The sequence below is a fragment of the Petaurus breviceps genome, unplaced genomic scaffold (genome assembly GCF_028583685.1).
Source record: "Petaurus breviceps papuanus isolate PSGF00001 unplaced genomic scaffold, PetGlider_PUasm1.0 189, whole genome shotgun sequence".
NCBI classification, from domain to species: Eukaryota; Metazoa; Chordata; class Mammalia; order Diprotodontia; family Petauridae; genus Petaurus; species Petaurus breviceps.
In genome coordinates, this window is record NW_027185809.1 from 38,122,165 (window position 1) to 38,148,492 (window position 26,328).

At 36.7% G+C, this 26,328-nt stretch overlaps 1 protein-coding gene across 3 annotated transcripts in view; it reads left to right on the forward strand.

Moving 5' to 3' along the window:
* Nucleotides 1–26,328, forward strand: part of NRXN3 (neurexin 3) — a 2,132,730-nt gene that overhangs the window by 838,628 nt on the left and 1,267,774 nt on the right. For all 3 annotated transcript variants that reach the window (XR_011169070.1, XM_069092330.1, XM_069092331.1), the window contains exons 9-10: nt 6,592–6,795; nt 12,381–12,407. Coding sequence is in view for 2 of the 3 variants with exons in the window: in XM_069092330.1 (XP_068948431.1) it covers nt 6,592–6,795; nt 12,381–12,407 (231 nt within the window). In the remaining variant the exon portion in view is untranslated. The remainder of the gene's footprint in view (nt 1–6,591; nt 6,796–12,380; nt 12,408–26,328) is intronic.

Below are 26,328 nucleotides of genomic sequence, written 5' to 3' on the forward strand. Positions count from 1 at the left end.
GTAGATAGGTAGGTAGGTAGGTAGGTAGGTAGGTAGGTAGGTAGTATCCCTTACTAGCATATAAACTACTTAAGGAGTGGGGATGCTTTTATTTTTCTTTGTATCTTCAGCACTTTGGATAGCTCTTGGAACAGTGAGTGCTTAATAAATGCTTGTTGATTGATTGAAACTAGACAAAATATACCATTAAAAAGCTATTACAATAGTCCTAAACTCATAACAAAAAAAAAAGAGACTCCCTTAAGAACAATATAAATAAGCCTATACCCATTTGTGAAATGCAATCAGAACAAAATAATAGTATCAATCACCATAGCAGTTAAAAACAAAACAGTTTAAAGCATGTATGTGTTTATATAACTAGAAGCAAACAATTTAAAGCAGTTATATGCATCCTGGTTTCTTTAAGTCTCTACTAAAATTCTATCTTTTACTAGAAACCTTACCCAACCCTTCTTATTTCTGGTGTCTTCCTTCTGCTAATTATTTCCTATTTATCCTGTATATAGCCTACTTTGTACACGTGTTTGTATGCTATCTTCCTCAATAGATTGTAAACTCCTTGAGGGCAGGGACTGTCTTTTGCCTCTTTGTAACTCCAATGCTTAGCACAGTATCTGACACATAACAAGTGCTCAACAAGTCTTGATTGATTGATTGATTGATGTATCTCTATTTCTCCACATCTACATCTACATATCTTTATCTACACATCTTTGTTTTAAATAGCTTTCTAACTTCTTGGGCTTTATATATTCCTATTATTTTTGTTCAGATTGCATTTCAAAAGGGGGTATAAGGATGTTTATTTTCTTCTGAAGGAGAAATTCTATTGTTATGTATTGAAGGCTATTATAATAGTTATTTTTTAAATGGGATGCTTTGTTTTTAGGTTCTTTGTTTCTGTCCTTCAATCACAAAATATTTATTAAACACTTACTATACCAAGTACTGCAGATACAAAGAAAAAAGACAAGAAAACAGTTCCTACTCTTAAGGAGCTTATATTGTAATGGGGAAGACCACATATACATACATGTATGTCCCAAAAGTATTAGTGTGGTTTTAGTTATCAAAGCTTTAAACTTCACTAAGACTTTTGAGACACATTATATTCAAGATAAATATAGAACAGATGAAAAGTCACCTTAGAAGGAGAGGAGCCTTCCAACTCCGATCACTTCTAGGTGCCACAAACTAATCTTTCTAAAGCACAGCTGTTAAAACTGGAATGGTTCCCTGTTGTCTATAGGGAAGCTAGGTGATGTAGAGGATAAAGCATTAGGCCTAGAATCAGGAATGCCCACATTGAAATCTGGCATCAGATACTTACTAGCTACGTGATTTGAGCAAGTCACTTAATCTCTGTCTGCCTCAATTTCCTTTATTATAAAATGGGAATAATAATAGCACTTAACTCCTAGGATTGTTGTAAGGCTCAAATGAGATGATACTTGTAAAATGCTTAGCATATTGCCTGGCACAGAATAGGTACTTGATAACTGGTTATTTCCTTCCTACTATATAAAGTCAAAATCTTTATCCTCGCATTCAAGGCCCTCTTAAACTAGTCTTAATTTAACTTAACTTTCCAGTTTCCTTTCCCATTAACTCATATAAACACACCCTGCAGTTCTAAGGTTTTTAATTCAAATCAACATGAATTTAATAAGCACCAACTTCGTGTATCACTTTCACAATTTCTATACTTCACCTTTGCTAATGTTCTCTGCCTGGGAACTCTTACATTCCTCTATCTTCAACTATTAAAATTACCCTCAACCTCTAAGTTTCAGCTTAGAAGTTTTGATAGATTTGTTCAGCAGAAGGTATTTTCTTCTTCCCCTAAATTACTGAGTTTAATCTTCTCTCATGGCAATTATTACATACTAATCACAGATTTTCTGGGTTTAGAATGACCACAATGACCATTTAGTCCAAGCCATATCCAAAGAAAGAATTTGTACTAAAAAAATCTATAAAAATTGTCATCCTGCCTTTCCTTGAAAAATGCTCTCCAGTGAAGGGAAACCCATGAATTTACTTTGTGGACAGCTCTACTTATTAGAGGGGAAGCTATGTGGTGCTGAGGATAGAGCATCAGACCTGGTGTCAGGAAGACTCATCTTCCTGAGTTAAAATTCACCTCAGACATATCTTAGCTATGTGGCCCTGGGCAAGTCACTTAACCCTGTTTGCCTCAATTTCCTCATTTGTAAAATGAAATGGAGAAAGAAATGACAAACCACTCTAGTATTTCTGCCAAGAAAACCCCCAAATGGAGCTGTGAGGAGTCAGATAGGACTCAAATGACCCAACAGTGAAAACAACAACAACAATGACACCAACAACACTTATCATGAAATGGTTTCCCAACATCAGTGCCTGAATTTGCTTCTTTGCCCCTTCCACCTATTGTACCTACTTCTAAAAAGCAAAATAAATAAATAAATAAATGTCCAGTTGATCCCTCAGGCACTCTACTAAAGACTTGCTAATGGAATGTCACAGAAGACTATTATCACTGTTCCCGAGTCAGGGAATTCAGCTATTTTTAAATCTATCCTCATCTTTTCTACAAGAATAGTATGAGACCCTTGCTCACTTGAAATCTAGGTGAATTGCATTGATCACATTCCTGTTCTCTAACAGTTTAGGAATCCTGTGGATAAAGGAGATGAGATTAGTATGGGCCTGAGCTGACCATGAAGGAAACAAGCTGGTTCATTGCCATAGCCACTTGCTTTCCTAAATGTTCATTAATGATCCCTTTTCACATTAGAATTTTCCCAGAAATTGAAGTCAAGTGATTGGACTAGTGTTGGCGGATGACATTCTCTTCCCCTCAGGGCACTTGTGTTTTTCCAGTCTGGCAATATCTCTCTAGTAATTTATTTGCAGGTCTTTTTTTACCCAGTTAAATTTTAATTTCCCTGAGGTCAGGAATTCTGTCATATATACACATGCACATGTATTTTTACATGCATGCACATGTGTACACATATATGGGCAGCTAGGTGGCACAGTGATTAGATGGTTAAGAATCAAGAAGGTTTATCTTCCTGTGTTCAAATCTGGCCTCAGACACTTAGTAGCTTTGTGACCCTGGGAAAGTCACTCAACCCTGTTTGCCTCAGTTTCTGCTTTTGTAAAATGAGCTGGAGAAGGAAATGGCAAACCACTTCAGTATCTTTGCCAACAAAACCACAAATGGGGTCACAAAGAGTCAAACACCACTGAAAAATGTATATATCACAAAAGTGATATATACATTGCTATGTATGTGTATATATACACATATATGCACACACATATGTACATATGTATATACATAAAGACACATATATGTATAGCCTACCACAAAATCTTAGACATAATAGGCACTCAGAAAAAGTTTGCTAAATGAGTAAGTTGCATCATGAACTTGAATGAAGAAACAAATGTTGTCAACATGTTAAACTTTTCAACTTTTGGAGCAAGATTCTCATATGTTCTTTCATGGGCAGTTCTGTAGCAGGTGTTAGATAACAGACAAGATTAAGGTCCAGTAATAGGATTGACCACCAGACAGAGTAAAGATGAATGTGAAACCCCACATCTTCTCATTAGCGTCCTATAAAGAGTTTCAAGGCACCGGTTACTCTGTAGGCCAACAAATAACCTGTTGGGGGAAGTCCAAATCTGTTCCTGTTCCTCCTGTTCTGTAGAGAAGGAAATATGCATCAGAATTTTAGTAAAGTTTTAAAACATTTGTCTTGACTTAAGAAAGGGATAGAAAGAATATTAATAATGCAGACTAATCTTTTTTTTTCATTTTTCAAATGCTTTATTAACTTCGGATTTGCATCATTCATTTCGGCCAGATTTTGAATTACAAATTTTCTCCCTGTTTTTCCCCTACCCACCACCCCAAAAGAGCAGTCCCACAGGATATCCCCTTATCAAATAAGTGGCTTCTGATTTCTTTTCCCTGTTTACCTTCTCAAGCTTCTCTTGCTTCTTGTATCTGAATGTAAAATTTTCTATTCAACTCTGTTTTTTTTTTCATAAAGAATGCTTGAAAGTCCTCTATTTCACTGAATGACCATATTTTTCCCTGAAACATGATACTCAGTTTTGTTGTGTAGGTGATTCTTGGATTTAATCCCAGCTCCTTTGCCCTCCAGAATATCATATTCCAGGCCCATCGATCCCTCAATGTAGAAGTGGCCAGATCCTGTGTTAACCTGATTGTGTTTCCATAATATTCAAATTGTTTCTTCTTGGCTGCTTGTAATATTCTCTCCTTGATCTGGGAATTCCAGAACCTGGCTATAATATTCCTAGGAGTTTTCTTTTTGGTGATCAGTGTATTTTTTTCAACCTCCATTTTGCCCTCTGGTTCTAAAACATCAGGGCAGTTTTCCTTGAGAATTTCTTGGAGGATGCTTTCTAGGTTCTTTCTTTGATCATGGCTTTCAGGTAGTCCAATAATTTTTAAATTATCTCTCCTGGATCTATTTTCCAGGTCAGTAGTTTCTCCCATGAGATATTTCACATTGCCTTCTATTCTTTCATTTGTTTGGATCCGTTTAACAGCATCTTGATTTCTCTTAATGGCACTAGCTTCTCTTTGGTCCATTCTAAATCTGAGGGAGTGATTCTCCTCAGTGAGCTTTTGAGATTCTTTTTCTATCTGGCAAATTTGGCTTTTTAAGGCATTCCTCTTCTCATTGCCTTTTTGAGCCTCTTTTGCCATTTGAGTTAGTCTGTTTTTTAAGGTGTGATTTTCCTCAGGCAGGCTATTGACTCTCATTTCATAATTTTCTTGCACTGATCTCATTTCTCTTTCCAATTTTTCCTCCACTTCTCTTATCTGATTCTTAAGGTCCTCTATGGCCTGTAACCAGCTCGTATTTTCCTTTGAAACTTTTGGTGCAGGAGTTCTGACTTCACTGTCTTCCTCCTCTTTCATGCTTTGCTCCTTTTTGTCCCCAAAATAGGAGTTTAATGTTGGAATCTTCTGTCTGCTTTGTTTCCTTTGCTTGGTCATGTCACCCCTCAGTCACTTGACTGGGCTTTTTGCCACAGTAGGACTCTGCCACCAGACAGGGGAGCTTTCATCCCGAAGGCTGGGGCTTTTTCAGCTGCCAGAGGTATTAGATGGGTGCTCTCTCTGAGGCCTCCACACGCTCTGGCAATCTGGACACACACCCCAGGACATCCACCCTAGGCCACAATCTAGATCCAAGCAGGTGAAAGCAAGAGTGCTTACCCCTCAGACTGGTGCTTGGTCCCCCTACACTCTGCAGGCCAGGAGCTGAAGCTGCAATGTGGTGCTGGCAGGGGAATCTCAGAGGCTTCTCACCCTGGGGGCAGAAGCCAATGCTCTTCCAACTACTGGTCCCAAAGTCCAGACTGCACTGACCTCTCACTTTGTCCTTAGCATCTATGTGTTGATAAATCTGGAAATGGCCACAGCTGCTGGTGATCTGGAGTCCCTCCAGCCGGTGGTTGGTCAGGCCCTCCCTGAGGCTAAAGCCTCAGGTGGGGCTGGGCTAGGCTCCCAGAGCCCTGTGCTGCGCTGGCTGATTCCTGCCAGCCTTCCAAGCTGTCCTCAGTGGGAGGTTAGCTGCTCTGTGTCATTTTGTGGGTTCTGCAGCTCCAAAGTTTGTTCAGAGTCCCCTTTTACATGGATTGGGGAAGGTGGAAGTTGGAGCTGCACGGGGGAGGTCCTGCTTCTACTCCTCCATCTTAACTCCGCCCGCAGACTAATCTTAAACGTGTTCCATGCATACCTTTTTGTTTTTCCCCTCAGAGAGCTAGTTGTTGAAGATTTACTAGAATACCACTGTGTAGATAGGTAAACATAACATCTACCACAAAGTAATTAAAAAAAAATCAAGATGGAGAGAGTACTAGCAACTAGGAGAGTCTGATGAAGATGGAGTTTAGAGGGGAGAACATTCTAAGCATCAAAGGTTGAGGCCCCTGTGCAAAAGAAAAGAGACAGGAGATGGAATGTTATATAGAGAGAGGGAAAGAGGAAGGGAACAATCATTTTTATAGTGCTTACTATTTGCTAGGCACTATGTTAAATATTTTATAAATATTATCTCATATGATTGTGTCTGTCTGTCTGTCTGTCTCTCACTCACTCACCCTGTAATTAGAGTTACATGACTTGCCCAGGGTCACACAGCTAGTGTCTGAGACTGGATTTGAACTCATGTCCTCCTAAGTCCAGGATCTATATTTCATATGATTCTTATAGCATCTCCTGGAAGGTAGTTGCTATTTTAATCTATATTTTATAGTTGAAGAAACTGAGGCAAACAAAGGGTGAATGGCTGGCAATTGGGCACAATGAGGCTATCCATCTGTTAAGTAATTGAGGCTGGAGATGAACTCAGAGTTTTCTGACTCTGGGCCCAGAACTCTACCCACTGAGATGCCTGGCTTAATTAGAATGTAATGTGTGTGAAAGACAATGATAAAACGTTAGTCTGGAAAAATGATCCCAGTAGCAGGAAACAGAAGGAAAATATTGTTTCTCTGACTGCTGCTTGTCTTTCTCTCTTTTCTAATAATGTTATCTTTTCTCTTTGGCAGAGGCTTCTATCCTGAGCTATGATGGCAGCATGTACATGAAGATCATCATGCCCATGGTCATGCACACTGAGGCCGAGGATGTTTCTTTCCGTTTCATGTCCCAGCGTGCTTATGGCTTGCTGGTTGCCACCACTTCCAGGGATTCAGCTGACACTCTCCGCCTGGAGCTGGATGGGGGTCGTGTCAAGCTCATGGTTAACCTAGGTATCGTATGAAGAACCTCCGCCACTCAATTTGGGCTTGTGTTCCTTTTCTTTCCTTCTCTTCATTTTTTTTCCAATTGTTTTAATTGGATTGGTTTCCTTCTGTTTGTTTTGTTTTTTTTTTTTTTGAAATGATAGCTGCTGAAAACTTGTTAATAAAGCCAAGCATACTTAAAAAAAAACAAAACTAAACAACAGCACCTCTCTGTGTTGCTGCATGAAGTTTTGATGTCAATTTCTGGTTATGGATAGTGGTGATTTCCTTTTTACTACTGTTTATTTTTTTTAAGTTTCCTTTCTTGGTCTTTTGAATCGATTAGCTTTGTGTAAGACATGCTACTTTGGTCCATCTTTTGATCAATCACCTCCTCATTAAACAGACTCCTTCTTCACCACCCAAAACAATCCAATGTGAGGGTAAAGAGAGGGCAGGAAAAAATGGGACTGAAATGAAAAGTAGAACATAAGAATAGGGAAGATCCAGGGTGTGCAGGCCCATGGGGAGATGCATTATTTTTAACTGCCATAATGTGGGCCAGAAAAGACCAATAACTTGATGACATTTGTTCCCATCTACCCTAAAGGAAGTGACATAACTTTTTGCCTCTGACTTACAAACCAGAGAAATGATTCTATAAGTCTATGGCTTTTGACCTGAACTGTTATATAAATAAAATAGGCATTTGCTGTCACTCCCTGTGGCTCTAGTCCATCAGCCAACAGTGCTTTGTGCTAAGGGGCTCTGCTGTTGTACACTCTCCCCCTTCACTATATTCTCTTCAAATCACGTACATGCATTATTCCCTAGTGTTGGTTAGTGGCAACAGAACGGATTATTTCACCTTTCCTGGGAGTTGTCCGAGCTCTCTTCTTTTTAACCTTGTATTTACCTCTAGCAGGAACCTTTGGGATTCAGCCATTGATGCCATCGTCTTCATTGAATGATTCACTTATCTCCATTTTTTTGCATCTGCTCTCTGAAATGTGTGGTGACCTTTTTGGTTTTGGAGATAACTATGCTCTGATTCTATTTCTACTAACCAGAAGGTCTTTTACTTAATTGCTAGGAAACCTCAGGACAACTATTCAGTGTTGAATAGTGGTGGAAATGTGTGAGGAAGATGAAGTTTTCTGAGTCTTTAGCCTATGTTGGGCTCATAACTACTTGAAGAATATTTTAGTGACAAGATCTGTAAAAGACATGAGAAAGTTAAAACTTACCTGAACCAACAGAGACATTAGACACTAAATTGTAGACCATACCTAAATCTCAGATGATTTCTTATGGTAACATAATGTGAATTGGACCAGTGTGATCAAGGTTAGCTAGTAGCATAGAGACAAACGAAATTAGAATTTTAGAATACATGGGAAACAAAGGATTGTTTTGAGTAGTGATTCATTCATTTACTGTGTGTTTAATTTCCAGTTTTCAACTTTTACCATAAAATGTATTTCCCCCCCAAATCATTTGATATCCATTGGTTCTGTGTCTCTTTTTGTTGTTGTTTTATTATTTTGAATTTTATTTTACTCTTTGCTAGTTTTTTTTTTCTTTACATGTACTTGAGTTCTTAAGCTCTTCGCCATCAACCATGGTAAATCAAAAGATGGTATTCAACCCTTCAAAGGCCCAAAGCCTGCGGCCCGCATAGTAAACAGCCCTGAGAACAGAGTGTACTGAGCAGCCTGCAGGGGGCAGGCATACCCCAGCCTCTTACCACCTCCCCTTTCCTAGCCATCCTCCTCTCCTTCCAAAAGGGAAACAAACAAAAAAAAAAAAAAAAGGAGAAGAAAAAGGAAAAAAAAATATATATGTATATTATCTTATTTAAAATGATAATCAAAAAGTCAATTTATCTCTAAGGTAGTGAAAGGAACAAAAAAAAGTCAAAACTCCACAAAAATAATAATAATTATGAATTCTATTTTTAAATAAGATGAGAGAGAAGTGAAGAAAGGATGATTCAGACCCACAGGAACCTCTTATTTAATGTTTGTTTTGTAAAGATTAGCAGGCCAGATGTGACAGATCTCACATCTTAGCTGAGAATAATTGGAAGGAGAGAGGGAGAGAGACAAAAACATGCACACGCACACTCACACACACACACACACACACACACACACACACACACATCCAGAGAGCAAGTAATAGATCCCATATGTAATCTGAGATCCTTAGAAGTCTTTCAGACTCAGGTCAACAGGAGAATCAAGAGATAAGCAGTTTCTTCCTGGCTATTTTTATCCCCTCTGTTCTCACCTCAGGGTCAGGGAATCCTCTCATTTCTTGAGGACTTCCAGCTTTGATTTGTTGTATACCTTTCCATTCTAAGAGTTGAGTTTTCTAACTTGAGCAGTTAGACACAGACCTTGTGCTGACTGTTGCCTGAAAACTGAATATTCTTGGGAATAAGTCATGTTGTCTTCCCTCTTTCCAAAAGAATTGATATCTCTAGGATTCCAAGTTCAGCATTCTCCTTTTCTATTCAAAATCTATACATTCAAATTAACCTATGCTCAATGACTTTTTTACAAATCTATTTTCTGTTCTATGCTTACATAAATAGCTTATTTTTCTATCAGTCATGAATTCTGTTTTCCTTTCCTCAGAACCAGGTCATTACTGAAAGAGACTGCACATTCAACCTATATTTTCCCCCACCCTTTATTGGGCTGTTTTGGACTCAAATAAAACAAATGTTACTTGTTATGTATAGGTGTCTTGAGAGCAAGTTGTGTTTCATTTTTGTTTTATATCCTTAGCATGTACCACAGTCCATTACACATAAGAGAGACACAAAAAACGTTTGTTGAGGAACTCACAAAGTGTATCCACAATCCTCAGGAAGGATTTTTGATAACCATACTTTAGTGGGGAAGACACTTGTGGAGTTTCAGTCCATTCCATAAATTGAAATTACTTTTTACTTTATACTCCTTTTTTTGAAAAAAATAGTAGATAGAAATAGTTATATGCTTATTTCCTCCATGTCTCATCTAAAAACCAAATTTCATGGGAAAAGGAAAAAAAAAGTCAATTTTACTCATTTAAAAATAAAATAATAAAAATAAACAAGTTTTAGGAGCTACTGAAGGTTGTTGGATAAATGATTTACCTAAAATAAGTTCCCCAAGTTTGGATTCCCTGTTTTCCAATGACTAGTGACTCATAATAAGTTAACTTCAAAGAGAGTTATTTATTCAGATTTCAAATCTGTATAGGGCATTTTGACCTAGTAGAAGGATGGGTTCCAACACAATAGAATAGCTAAAGGTTGTTAAAATTCCTCAGCATGATTCTTGTCTCTCCCCTTTGATTCCTCATGACATAGTATGTTCCTTGATGACATTTGAAAGAATCAAATCATCAGACATCCTTAAATCATTCAAGTTTCTAGATTGGAATTTGTTTCAAAGTCCCCTTCACTTCACATAGCCCATTCTACATGAACCAAAGTGGAATAAAGCATGAAATTTGTAATCTCGCTTGGCTTTTATTCCACAGTAGTTCTTGCTTAAGAATGTATGGAAGCCAAAAGAAAATTGCACAGCTTTATGGCTAATCTCTCTGTCTCTCTCCTTCTGTGTTTCTCCTCCTCCCAAACTCAGTCACATTTTCTTTATGTATAGATTAGGAGGGAGGGATATTTATTCAGCCTATTTATTTATTAATTCTGGTGGGGGAGGTACAAAATCAAATGTTAAAACCCCTCACAACTTCAGGCCCACCTCACTTTCCCTCACCCACAGTCTTCACCAAGGGGTATAGCCGCCACTGTATGGTGATCGTACCAAATGCTCCAGAGCTGTTTGCTCCCACTTTTCTGTTGCGGTTGACGACACATGACAAACCTAATCGCATGAAACCAAACCCAGATTTTCTCAAGAGATGTAAAGCCCTCTTTAGATCCTCTCCCCAAAATGATTGGCTATTCTAAATTATACCAATCTGGATTTAAATTTGTCCTTTGTCACCCTTTCTGTCCCTTTCCCTAGAAAAGATTTTAATGATTAAAATGATGAGATGATGGTTTCTGACTGTATTCCAAAAGACATGTGACAGCTTAATGTTGAAGCAGAGAAAGGTTCTTAACTGCTTTTCCTTCTTACTCCAGCAATATTCTTTAAACCAAGATAAAACAAAACAAGCAACATAGAAACAAAACAAAAGTTGTCCTCTTTCCTTAGAATATTATTGTTCGCTTCTCTTTAATCTTTTATTGTAGTTCTATCCACTGTAATACTGATAGCCATTTATACTGGAGAATTTGGTGACACCATTCCTATTGGATAGTATGATGATGACTGAGGCATTTTTCCTAGTCATTCCTGCCTAATTCCCTGTTACCTTTTTAAGTAACGGTAAATAAAGATATCCACTGACTTAGAGATCCAATGGATATATGGAGGAATATTTCTTGACTGAAGAAACACAAAAAAAAGGTTCAGGGGACTTTCTTCTTATTTTTTAAATGAAGAAAAAGCCTCCTCTCCTAGATACTTTAAGTCAAATGTTTAACTCCCATTGTTCCTGCTTTCTTTACAGTCAGATCTAGAAATATCAATTGAAACTGATCAAGGGCCCTCAGCATTGCCTCTACACTTGCCTCCCCCACCTTCTCTCTGAATGTTATAGAAATTTCAGTTGGAAAGAGCATTCAGGCAGCAAGATGAGGATTGGTTCTAGTGAGGGGTCTTGTCTGGGAGCCCTTGAAGCACACTTCCCTCCCAATGAATTAGTTACCCCAATCAAAAATAATAACACCCAATAACTGCCCTTCCCATTCCCCTCTCCTGGCCCTTAACTCTCTGAAATCTGGGATGGGCGTTTGTGTGGTTAGCCGTTTGCAAGTGGCCATTTTATGATAAGAAATGATCAGGTGGTATTAACCCTTTCCTTACTTTATGAGTAATGGCAACATGCCAATGCAAATTGTTAGAGTATCTGTGGGATGATATAGGGAGAGGGAGGAGGGAGTTTGTTCTTAGGAAAAAAAGAAAGGGTTAAATACTGCACTGTTGAACCTCATAGGCAGATTTTTTTTTTCAGGATAAAATGTGTCAGACAGATAATGTGCCTATGGAATAGTAATACATATACTAATAAAAATAGTGTTAAGGCTGCTTTTAAAGATAGAGTGCAAGAAAATCCAATGTAGATGGAGAGGTCGGGCATAACTTGCATTTGGTGTGTGTGTGGGGAAATTGTGCCTGATTTGTCAAGTTTAAAAAAAATAACATTTCAAGTTGAGGTTGAGATAATACATAATCAGTAAATGCATAGGTTTTCTGCAAAAGAAACATACTCTGTGTCTATCTGTGGATATATATGTATATCAGTATATATCGCTATACATATGTGTATATATGTGTGTGTATATATATATGTATTTGATTTTTCTTTATAATATACTGTACATATACACCCACCCTTAAATTTGTACATACTGTATATATATAAAATGGCCACATTTCTTGCGTGTGTCTGTCCCCGGAAGGGTGGACTGATTGTTTTTGGATGTCTGCAGCTGTTACCTTGAAGGATGCAATTTCATCTTTCATTTATTTTTCCCCATCTAGACTGTATCAGGATAAACTGTAACTCCAGTAAGTTTTCCCTCAAGTTTCATTTTGTTCTTTAAAAACAAAAAAAACAAAACTGAATTTATTTTGTTTGCTGTTTTATGAGCTGTTTTTCATTTTAATTTTCTTTTTCCAACTACAGAGTTGGGTGGGACCTGGGGCCTACAAGATAGGAATAACTGGGATGGGATGGTAAAGGCTTCTCAGGATTTTCTTTCTGGAATGGGACTAGTACTCTCTCTCTTCATTCACTGTGATTTCTATACTCTGAAGAAGAGGAGGGGAAGATACCTGGATAATATGATAAATTGAAAATGAATTAAATGGTAATTTGTTACTTTTGGAAAATTGTCCTAAGGGACTGGTAGAAAGCATTACAGCAACAGTCATATACTTCTCCACTACTGAAAAAAAATTAAGACAGATAAAGTAAGGTTTATGACACAGATGGTGGCTGCTGAATCTGACATTTCTTCATTGGCTTTTGTCTCTTGGGTGACCCCAGAGTGGTGGGGAAAAAGCAGTCATTTGGCAAGGAATGGAAAACTTCAACCAAAGACATCGCAATTTGGCAGAAGAAAAGATTCTAGTTTATTCATTTGATTTCATTGTCCTAAATCTCAGCATATCTTTTCTCTATCTACTTGCTTGATTCTCTGAAATCTCTTTTAAATAAAGGAAACTTCTTAATGGGCAGGTTGAAAATTTGCCAATCCAGGGGACAAACACACATTTTATTTGACATCATTGAGCAAAGTATAGAGAATGTGAATTGATGTATAATGGATGAGAGATAAGATTAGATGATGGAGAGGAAAAAAGAAGAAGTAAGTAGAGGGGATTGAATTTCTGTTCTTCCCAAATTAATTAACCATTTAGACTCTTCTGTGTCTTGTCAATTTCTGAACATGACCAGGCACCTCTTGTTTTTGTTTTTGATACATAGCGGGAACAAGAAGGAAGGAAGGAAGGAAGGAAGGAAGGAAGGAAGGAAGGAAGGAAGGAAGGATCGATCTTCTTTTGAATTGCTTTTTCCATTATGTTAAAGTCTAGATTATTCAAATTTTGAAGCATGGGGGAGCTACTGTGAATGACAGACTGCTAAAACCCAAATCTCATTTTCTGGGAAATTAACAAAAAAAAAGAGAGAGAGAGAAGGCAACACAAAACATACAACCTAAAGAAAATCTTCTTTAAGCAGAATGCTTTGTATAACTCTTAACAACTCTTTCAGTTATTTTAAGCAATGCCCTATTTTGGTATTCTTAAACATTCCTAATTAGCCAGCTTATTTTCTGATATTATAGAAGCTATTTAAGAACTTTATTGAGGTTTTTTATTTTTCTCCACACTACAGTAGAAATGGATATCTCCTAGTATCAGACAACTATTTTAGGAGGAGAGTGAAGGGCGCTAAGGAATTTTCATTTTATTTTTAATCAGGCAATGAAAGCTTAGTTTCTTGTTACCTTTTAACACTTTCCATTGATGAAACTTTTCCTGTGTTCTATAAAAGTTGAACATAATACAACTTTCAGGTTTCTCTTTTGGACAGTGTTTGTCTTGTAACTTCACATATATCATCATGCTTCTTAAATATGAATTAAAGATTTCTAATAAGAACCAATAAGGACAATTTTAAGAAATAAAAGTTAGCAGAGAAGCAGTATTCTAACTTTTATATAACTTTGTGCATATATATCTGCTTTAATTCATGCTTTAAGCAAAGAATAAGGTTTAGATTTTGGAAATCATTTTTTAAAAATGAATTTTACATGTGATTTAACTGGTTTAGAGAACTTCTGGTGAGGAAATTCCTTCCACAATGAAGATTAGAAGCTGCTCTGCAATTTTATAACCTGAGAAAGCTCTTAGTACACTGAGAGGTTAGCCAGCTCATTTGTGTCAGAGATAGGACTTAACTTCTATTCTTCTTGATTCTGAGGGCATCTCTTTGTTCATGACACCATTTAAAAATTATCTTCATGAACTACAAATGCTGAGCCCCCTGACTATTATAATGGGGCTTCCAGAACTATTTATGTAGCTTTGGAGATAGGCACCTTAACAATGAGTGGATAAAATATTGAGAATTTTTTTGTACCTTGACCTAAGATTTTAAGGGATAAGTCAGTAAGTAGGGGAGAGCAAAACTGAGAAATAGAATTTCTTTAATAATCCTTTGACTTTTTTGGTCTTAATTCATAAAAGCTTCACAAGTAGACTTCTATAAATTTTGATGACATAGGAGATTTAGTAGATAGGTTTGTTTGATTACATGGCCCTGCTTTTCTATAGTCATGGTGAAGGGTGTAGAAAGATTTTGGATTGATTTTGGATTGACTTGCTCCCCAGGTGGTATTGCTTCCTCTGCACTAATCCTGGGTCCCTACTGCCATTTAAAGAGTCCTTAGACTTGATTTGCAAAATTTTTGAATGATGTTCCTCTTTTCTCTTGAGGAAATATCTGTTATGGCTTAGGTCAGCATTATGCATAAATAGAAGACATTTTCTAACAGTTCTTTTCATATTTTTTTTCCTGGTCCATCCTTTTCCTTGAGAGTTTATTGGCTTATAGTGAATGATGTCATCATTCCTTTAACTCACTTATCTCTCAGTAAGTATTGTTTAACATTGTCAAGGAGTTATTTCTAAGACTGACGATAATGGAAAGAAGAACATGAAAGAGAAGAATACTTTTCAGATAGAAAAAAGGAAGATATTGGTCATGATAGGACAATAATCCCTAAACTATAAGTAATATTTTCTTCCTTCTTTTTTCCCTATGTCCTTGTTGATCTAACAGTCAATGACCTTGTCTGTATTTCATTCTGAGACTTAGCTATTCAGAAGGAGAAATCACTTACTCCATCAGTCTTTCCTGTTTGTCTTTGTATTTAGCCCCTTCTCTCATCTCCTCATTCACTTGACTTACAATATATTCAAACACTGATACCCAGTAGAGCCAAATTTCCCTTAAATTCCCAACCCTACCACACGTGTAAGTCCTACCACACATATAAGTGAAGGGATAAAGCAATGTCTTTGGTTGAAAAGGATTCATTGATGGACTTGAATCAACAGGGATCCATGTAGTTGATAAAAATGAGTAAGGTGAGTATTGCCTAGCAGTGGTATGAAACTCAAATAGAAATATTCCCTGCAGGCTTCACGTTTATTTAGAAAAGCTCAGATTAACAGTATCTACATTGTAATATATTTTTATTAGTTTTGTTAAATATTTATCAATTATATTTTAATCTGGTTTGGGTTACACTTGGGACTTTTACAGGCTTTATAGGGCCTGTGGGCCCCAAGTTCTATACCTCTGGCTAAAATCAGAATTTTACAACCTCCCATGAGAGGGTGACAGAATCAGCAGTCACCTTAGTGAATTGAGCAACTCAGGTAACCTGAAAGTATCATTTAAAAGAAAACAGTGCTGCTCTTTGGGGGTGGGGAAGGGCATATGTGAAGGGACTCCAGTGAAAGAGAATATATACTCATTAATACATCAAATCATATGAGTCTGTTAATGACCAAAAATGACTTGCAGAGAGAATGGCAGGTAAGAGCTTCTCTTTATCCTTTTTATGATCTTATTTGCTAAGTACAAGAGAATTTTGGACAAGTTTGCAGTTTTCAGGTGAGTCCTTTATGTTTCATGTAACCTTCTTCTGTTATTTTCCTTCATTTCCTTGAATTCCTTTTGACTTGAATGGCAGAATGAATGCTTCTTAAAAGTAGGTACCTTTCCTTTTGATTATATATATGTCTGCACATGAGATGTGTTGACAAAATTCACATTTATTAAGTAAATATCACCCTTCTCTTCCCTGTTTCTCTTTTTCCCCCTTATTTTTATTAGATCATTTTTATAAGAAGCCTAAATGCCCTATAGTATATTTATTTATTTAGTCACTCTGTAAAAGATGGAGTATGTATATATACATATATATCTATATTTATATAGATGCATGAATTTCTCTTCTCTCACTGATAAACTTTCACTTGAAGATGATGTAAAGGAACTCTGCTGAATGTTTTCCAAACTGATGTGTGTTCATTTGTTATGCCAGTTTGGAAATAGGGGAAAGGAGAAATAGAGTGCCTCAGGGAGGGGAACAAGAAAGATTATAAGGTTTAGACATTCTTGACATTGCAAAAAAAACAAATATTACGATCAGGCTACTTGTTTGGGGCTTAATTATGATAATTTTATTCCATACCCATATGCTTTATTACCCTTAAATCATAGCAGAAATGACCTAATGCACTGTAATGCCTAAAAATTCCCTGACAGTTTCTGTGAGATATAAGATCTCCATATTATACCTTTGCATACTATTATGTCTATTTCCCCATCATATTCAATATTCCTGCTCTTTCCTATAGTTGTTTAGTGGCTGCCTTTTAACTTTTGACTTACATTCTGCATCTTTCATTTCAAAGATAGCTTCATTTTCCAGTCTTTTGGCAAGTCAAGGGATTGTGGGTGGTTCTAGCTTAATTTTAGACATAACTAAGTAAGCCACAAACACCCACACTTTTTTCTTAAATCAGGCGTGTCTATGTGTTTATGTGGGTGTATGTGCATGTGTGTGCATGTGCTTGTGTGTGTGTGTGACTTACCCTTGGGCTTAGGAAAAATACTTTATTATAGAGCCCTTGAATAGGAAGGGACCCTAAGTAATCATTTAACTTAGCATCATGCTTCAAACCCTGAACCTTTTGCTTCTTAGCAGCTCCAAATAGCTCCCTTTCTCTTATTTTTAAAGATATCTTGAGTAAGAAACCTCACATCTTCCTTTGATATCAGTTACAGAATTTTGAGAAGCCTTCATGTAGATCTTGAACTTTCAACCCAAGGCTGATTTGGGTTTGAACCTCTTTCACATTGTAAAATAACTTCTTAGCACCCTATGTGTAATCCTTCATCAAACTCTATAATAAAGTTCTCTTTTATGCCAGCAGTCATTTTAGCCCCAGAAACAATTGTATTATCTTCTTTAAACTTTCTTGTATAGGTTTTATTAAATTATGTTTGTTACTCTTCTTTCAGATTCTTATAATTTTTCTTAAAGTATGAAATGACAAAATAGATATGAAGCTAGACCAGTATCCAAAATGGTAGCAAATCATTTACTAATTGGGGAATATTCAATCAACAAACATTTAATAGGTACTTTCTGTGTGCCAGACACTACTGGCACTGGGGAAATAAGTCCATTGAATGAAACAGTCCCTAATGGCAAGGAGTTTACTTTCTTTAATTAATAAATATCTCTCAAAGGGACTTTTTTATTTACAAGGCTCTTTTCCCAGCTCCTGGTCAATTTGGGCTGTTAGATTCTGATTTTTTTTCTGTCACATATGTACTAAGCCAGACATTTTCCATTCTGTATTTCTTTAAATGTGCTGCAGTATTTGGCAGGACCTAAAAGGAGCTATAAAAATTCTCCTGCAATTTGACCTGGTAATTCTACTCTTGAGAATATATCTCAAAGGGAAAAAAAAGAGGGGGGAAGTAATTTGTAAAAAGATGTTCTTACCAACCTTATTTATAATAGCAAAAAAAAATGGACACCACCTAAATACCCAAGAATAGGAGACTAGCCAAGCAAATTATGTTATTAGAGTGATGGAAATATTATATAGCTATTCAAAATGACAGGTATGAACAATGTATTATTGTTATGCTTTGATACTTCAGTGGGTATATAATCTCCCTGGATAGTTCCTTCTCCCAGTGGAGATAATAACCCATCTACACCTTGTCATCTTGGGAGCTTGTTGCCATGTTGTTTCATAAATCTCTTATATGGAATCTACATAGTTCATTGTGCTATATTCAAATGCAGAAGTGTGAATATATACACACACATAAATTAGAATGAGAATAATAGTATTTACACAATGAATTCAAATCAGATTGTCTGGAATTGGAAGAGACATTAGTGATCATGTATTCCAATATACATCCAAAGGAAATCCCAATAAAATATATGGCAAGTGGTCATACTTTGATGAGTGTTTCTCATCAAAGACCTCCAAAAAGTAAACCTGTCCCTTTTTAGCCCATTTCACTTTTAGACAGTTCTAATCTGGGGGAGTTTTGTTTTTATCCGCCTCTCCCATTACTCTTTTACATGACAACTGTTCAGATACTTGAAGACAGCTATGGTTTCTTTCCTGGGTCCTCTATATCTAAACAAAACACTCCTAATTCCTTGGACAATTCCCATATTATGGGGACACCAAAGATTCTAAAAAGCAGGAGTCAGGAAGGAGCGTTTTCCAGACATGGAAGAATGACCTTTGCAAAGACATGGAGAACAGAGATTTAATACGTGTGAGGAACAGTATAAAGGCCATCATTCTTGAAGCCTTTGTTATTGCCTCTTCTTTTTTTATTTTTAACTTTCATTTATTCACCAACCATCTCTTTAATAATTGAATGTAGAATTTTCTCAGGAATTAAAGTGAAGCTCATTGACTTATAGATTGGAATCCATTTCTCTTTTTCTATTTTTTTTTTAAGTCAAAAAATCATTTGTCCCAATTATAATGGAAAATCATGTATGTGTATTAGGGATAGGATTATAAGTTCATAGACCTCTAAGGTACTTTCCATATCTAAATCCATGTGATTGTTACATAAAGTATGCCCCAAAGAGGGTAATGATTTTACCCAAGATCATACAGTGACCAAGTGGCAGAGTAGGGATTTTTCTGTAAAGTTGTTCAAGTTCATAATACATATAAAGTAGATTTTTAAAAATGTATACTGTAGAGATTCCCATTAAGTAACCACTAATCCTGGAGCTTTTTGGATAGCAATCTATGCTCAAATAATAGTTTGTATCTCAACCTTCTTTTAATCAACTGATATATTGGGGCCTTTTTAATTGCAACCTTCTTTAAAAATCACAAACATGCTTCATGAATCATTTTCACATACATTATTTTAATTAATCTTCACAAAATTATTTATGGTTGTTTCTCCTTTACAGATGAGGAATACTAGGTGTGGAAAGGGTAAGTTTATTTGTCCGAGGACGCAGAGTAGAAAAATAGCAGAGGGAACAGTTATCTGACTCCAATTACAGTCAAGTTTCTACCACACTACTTTCTCTCTATATATAGCTTCTTCCTTATAACCCATTTAGTTGGCATCTCTGTATTCCAAAATAAAATAATATCTCTTCAGGCTCTTAAATTCCCCATGTATTACTATGTACCCTGAAAGGTTTCTATGGAGATGTTTGACCATATTCTTTTGTCAATTACATCATATTTTGAGTAATCATTTGTATGTAAGTAATTCCTACAAAGTATAGATTTGACCAACCAGTTACCTGATCCTTTTTCCTCCTTGTTGAGTGAGAACAGAATTTAATCCTTCCCAGGTCTTTCCTATCTTGATGGTTGGCTTAGGTGTAATCTTTCCTTTGTCTCTTCTCAGGATCTTCTTTCTCATTGGAGATTTAATCAACCACACCTTTATAGCAATTATGTCACTATTATTGTTTTTGTTGAATTGTTTCAGTCAAGTATGACTCTTCATGACCCCATTTGCAGTTTTCTTGACAAAGATACTGGAGTCATTAGCCATTTATTTCTCCAGTCTTCTCATTTTACAGATGAGGAACAAAGGCAAACAGGGTTAAGTAACTTATTCAGGGTCACACAGGTAGCCAATGTCTGAAGTCGGATTTGAACTTCTGATGATGAGTCTTCCTGATTCTAAGCCCAGTGTTGGTGCCACTATAGCACTTAGTTGCTCAGCTTACTTTTTAGCCTAGAGGAAATATGTCGTCCTTCAAATTCCCTTACCTGCCACTAATGGAGTTCATATCAAACCAAACTTTGGTCATTTAAATTTTAATAGCATAGAGCCCCCAGTTAGGAAAATTCCTATCATTTAGTCAGGTTTAGACTCTCTACCCTAATTTAAGTTGTTTGTTGCTAGGGAACCCCTAGCTTCTATGAAAATCTATTTCTAGGTCATCAAAGTTGCACTTAATTGTGAATCAATGAAATGACCAAGAAACCTATCGTAAGTTCATTAATTTATTCCTTCGTCTAAAAATCACTTACCTCATAGTATTTTGTACATCATATCTGTTTAAGCATGTGAGGGCAATTTGAAAAATGTTTATTACAAGCTTATTACCAGAACAATAAATTAAAATCTGTACTAGGGTGGTAGTAGTTGAAATAGAGTGTAGTTAATGAGTGTGAGAGATATTATATAAAGAAAATTAGCAGGATTCAATGAATTATACACTTATTTTCTATCCAGGCATTTTCCATTTGGTATTTCTTTAAGTGCACTACTGAATTTGCAACGGGCAACAAAATGTAATAAGAGACATGATTATACCATGGATGATTAATTAACATGGTAAATTATATTACTTCACAGGGTCTACATTTTTTCCTTCTATATGAGTGCTATCCAAGACTGTCCAAGGTTGTCTACTCAGTGTTCTCTAGGTCTTCTTTTAAGTCTCTTCACATGTTAAAGGTACAAAGCAACATGTAAGCTATCCATCTCTTATCCTTTGCACTCCCTATATGATTGATACACTTCCTTTTGCAGTCATGAACTTAATTACTGATATTTTATGCTTCTTCCATACAATTTGCCATTACTCATATGCTGATTCCAATATACACATACCATGATTAGTAGATGATCCTCAATTTTGACTTTTCACAGTTTGAAGCATTTCATGATTTACAGCTAAACTATATTCAAATTGGCAAGGAAGGTGATTCTGATGATAATAAGAAAAATGTATGTATATGTATATATGTGTACATACATGTCCACAAACATGTGTGCATACACATGTGTTCATACAAACACAATGTGTACATGGTCTGTGCATTTATACACATATGTATGTGCATATATTGTGTTTATGCACATATATATGCATGCACAGACATCACATACAAATATGCATAGGGGTATGCTAGTAATGTTTAACAACCATCTCTCTGGGAGGAAAATATTCCTATGACACACTTTTATGTGCATTATTAACATTTTGCCTATCACTTTCTTAGGTCTGGACAATTGACAAAACAATAGTGTTTGCCATTTTCCAAGGTAGAAATTGTCACATTGAAAATTTAATAATCAGGGGCGGCCAGGTAGCACAGCAAGTAAGAGCACCGGCTCCAGTGTTGAGAAGACCTGGAGATCGAATCCCGGGCTCAGACACTTAGCACTCACCCAGAAACACCTGGCCGTGTAACCTTGAGCAAGTTACTAAACCCCAATTGCTTAGGGGCAGCCAGGTGGCTCAGCGAGTAAGAGTACCGGCTCCAGTGTTGGGACAACCTGGAGATCGAATCCCGGGCTCAGACACTCAGCACCACACCCAGAAATGACTGGCCGTGTAACCTTGAGCAAGTTACTTAACCCTGATTGCTTAAAAAAAAAAAAAGAAAATTTAATAATCAGCTCTCCCAAGTTGGTATGAGCTAACTCTAGAACGCCCCTGAATAAATAAATAAATAAATAAATATATATATATATATATATATATATATATGTATACCTGCACAATATATAGGTAAAAAAGAAAGTGAAGGGTGAAAAGGAAAGGATGTGTATAATGAGGTTAGCCAGAAGGGCCACAAATAATTACAAAGCTTTGAACATGGCAGACTAGATGAGTTCTAGTACAACTGACTGCAGAAATAGAGGCAAAAATAAAAATAGCATCAGTACTGACAGAAAGTAGGAAATCAAAGAGAAGAGCAAATTGGAAAGGGAGGATAATAAATTCATTTTTGTTCTTGTTGAGTTTCAGGTGTTGGTGGTTTAGTCAGGGGAAGATAGACCATAAGCAGTTGGGATGCAGGCCTAGAAATCTGGAGTCATATTGATCAGGCTGCCAACTGAAGCAGTAGAGATATTTAAAGTTTCTAAAGAAGTGAGCAGAGAGAGAAGAGGACCGATTCCAGAACCTTGACAAAAACTTTGAACACTAATGAAACAGGAAGTGGACATAGCAGAAAAGACAGATGTAGAGAGCTATGATTTTTTTTTTACTCAGTGCATTAAGATAAACAAACAGATGAATTTAACCAAATCTAATCAAAATATTTTGAGTCTTTGTTTAGGTCCTTGCCATCATTTTAATAGTAATAATAAAAATAACAAAAGCTTAATAGTACTCTAATGTGAAAATATTATCTTTAAAACATGCTGATTTGATTAGATGTTCCCATAATATTTGTGACTTTAGTATCTTATTATGTCAATTTAATGTAATATAAGAAAGAGATGAGAAACAATAGTAAGTCATTATCAAGTCCAATTGGAATGGAGTAGTTATTTGACTATAACATTAACATGTCTATAGCTCTCTGGGAACTGAGAAATTTTAAGTCTTAAGGCTTAAAAGTCGTAACAGTGGGTTGGTAGTGCAGTCCTTAGTGCGTAAGGGAAGACTCATCTTTAAGTGGGGTTGTCCCCTTCCTAGTCAACCTTAAATTCTAAAGTTCATTTTTGCTAGTCTCTGATTTTTCAGACTCCATGGAGAGTGAATGGTTTAAGGGGCCAGAAAATCAGATTAGGAGTTTCATACCTCAGAGTTACCATTTGACACCTCATCCCTTTAGTGAGGGAAAGTTAATTAAGATATGTGGAATAGGTTGTTAGTTTGCCTCTCTTTAAGGGCTTGAAATTTACTGGATGGATAGAGAAACTCAGGTAGTATTTCAGTTATATCTAATCTGGCCTCAGACACTTGACACTTTCTAGCTGTGTGACCCTGAGCAAGTCACTTAACCCTGATTTCCTCACCTTTCTCCCCCCCAAAAAATACAATTATTTTGGATCCTCTCTCCAGGAGACCAAACTAGATTTACCCCCAACCCCCAGGCCTAGTAATACACTTGTAGAAGGATATGAAAGGGGACTCCAAAAAGGATGCTTCTTAATCAGTGGCTAGGGCTAAGATTGCTTGTTAATGATCTTTAGTTTCTATAGGTTTCTTGTAGAACTTTACTTCATACCCAGAGAATACCTTAATGACATGAAAAACATTGCTTAGGAAAGTATGTTGGAGTTTATGAAACTGGTAAGTGCTGGGAGTAGAGTTGACCTATAAACCTGAGTTCCAGAAATTTTCTCTTCCTCTTAATAAGCAGGAAAGTCTTAGGATAGATTTTGATTAATAGTTGACCTACTATCTTTGAGGGGGAGGTTAAAACAGTCACTAAACCACCCTTCTGAGCTCTAGGCTGAAGTCAATTATCGTATGGATTTAGAAAGATTTTCTCCTTTTCACGTATTTCTTCCTTTCTCAGTATGTGATAAGGGCTGTAATTTATGCCAGTCAATCAACAAGCATTATGATAGGCACAGTTCTAGGCACTAATTCCCAGAAATTGCCCTCACAAAATTTACATTATATCAGAGTAGGCATCAGGTGCAGGTATAAGTGTATTCAGAATGTTTGTCCTTTTTTTAGATCAATGAGGTCACAAGGGTGATGTCTTGATTTGCATGTGAATTGGATTTTAGTGAGGCAGAGTTGCACAAAGTCATCAGTCTCACTTTGTCCTCTAGAGTCTTTTGAAGTCTAGAGGCAGGACAAAAGTTAAGACTATTGGCAATGGCCCAGGATGTAGTAGGTGACTTTGGTCTTTCTAAATCAAGGTCGTTTCCCAAGCCTGTTTATCTGAGGCAACACCCATTCAATGAATAACAGCTAGGCAAGAATTTAGGCAAAAGATGGCTGAATTTACCATCATAAAAATATTGATCTGAGGTGGGGAGACCCTCAAAATTTCTAGCCAGAACAAAAAATAATTGATATTTGCACTCATTCTAAGCCATCAAAACCCAAATTGATATTTTCAATAGCAAGGTGCAGACTAATTTTTCATGACTGAAAATAAAACCAAGATGGTTTAGGAAAGTAGTGCTGTTTCAATTTAGGGAACCAGGAAGGGCTTCATGTAGATGAAAGGTGAGGCTTGAGCTGATTTTTGAACAAAGTTAGGAATTCTACTTCCTGGCAAATTGTTAAGACTTATTGAGTGCATTCATTTCTGTCGTACTCAACACTGGTTAGAGCAATCCTAAAGTAAAATGTCACATTCTAGGCTTTGCACATAAAGAGATGTGGGGAATTCAAAAAGAATGCAAAAGAGAGAGACCCACCACCAGAGTGTAAACTCCCTGAAAATGGGGATTGCTTACTCATCTTTCTATAGTGCCAATCACACTATGCAATAGGTGTTCAATCAGTATTTGGCAAGTGGAATTGAAGAGGTTGTAAAATAAGACCTCTTTGGAAAGATTCAAGAGATTGGGATTATTGACCCTGAAGAAGAGAAAATTGGTTGCTAGGGAAGGGGGAGGCTCAAATTATTTGAAGTGCTGCTAAACAGAAGGTTTTTCTCTGTTTTTTGGTTGAGAGCAGGATAAGAAGAAATAGATGCAACAGAAGCATGAATTTAATAACTTAATAGTATCCATTAATATGACATTTGGTAATTTGAGAAACATTTTACTCACACCAACACTGAGAGATAGACAGTGCATGTAATGTCAGGTCCATTTTACAAAGACAGAAAGCTGGGCTTGGAGTGTAGTATGTAAAAGATGAAATGACTGAGGAACCAAAGGTTCAGGCTTCTGAGCGTTATCGATTTTTTGAGCAATGCATACCCATTGCCTAAAAACTAGGGACAGACCTTTTCAGCTTGGGGCTGGACCCCAAATATAGGGGGAGACAGGCTTTTATGCATTAAAATAATTAATCAAGTAAGGTCAATTAATTAAAAGAAAACAATTTTAACAGGATAAGACATTACATGATTTGTTTTCTAATTGGAGGAAAGATTAGAGAATTTCCCAGTTGAAAGGGGGAGAATGAACAGGAGCACTTTTCTGAAATCAGAAAAAGAGGTCTCCCACTCTCCACAAGAATCTGTATTCAATCCAAGAAATATGGAGACAATAACTGATTAACTAATACAGGCCCAGTTTTCAGATGAGACATATGGTTGCTTGAGATGTATAATTGTAAGAAAACTCCTTGCATCAGTCTTCAAATCTAATTGGTTTCTTCTCTGCATGACCTCAGTCTTTGTTTAAGGGTCTCAAAGCAACAGGTAGAGGTGGTTCAGCTTCCCAGCCATGGAGGGCGAGTTCAAAAATGCAATGAGATTTGTTCACACATTACACAATTGAGTAAGGTTTTCTTACAAAATAGAAATTGGACTAGATTTGTAATTGAATAGAAAGGGAACCCCATTAGCTCCAGAATTGAGTAACAGGATGGAGTGAGTGTGGTTCACTCAATTCCCACTCCCACTTGCTATTCTAATTCCCTGAAGAATATTAAATGACTTGCCCAATGTTGCATGGTGTAGCAGCAAGAACCCCAAGCACATCCTCAGGGTTTGCTGCCCATACAGGTTCTTGGATCTGCTTTGTTAAAGGAAAGCAACTCAAAATGGGTTAACAAGCTTACTTTAATCAGTCAGACATATATCATTTACCTTGTTCAGGGGAAAAGGTCAGCACCCCAAACTTCAAAGTATACAAGCAGAAGTATCAAGACAGAAACAGATCAAGTAGACAGATTTCCAAACTGTCCAGCCATTACATCCATACCAAATCAACATCTGGGTTTCCACATCTGGGTTTTTCAAAGCCGGGGGGCCCCTGGACAATGGCTTCCCAGAATACAGATCAAATCACAGAACACTTCTCAAAGTGAGCCCCCAAAACAAAGCCTCACATCAGGGCTTATATAGCCTTCTCCTGGCTCAGAGAATGTAACAACCTTTTGGACCCACTGGCCAATCAAAAAGTATCTACTGAAAAACAAGTCTCCCACCCCAGGCTCCAGGTGCACTTTAGCCTAGGGGCAGGGAAGATCTTTAAAATTTACATTCTCATTAC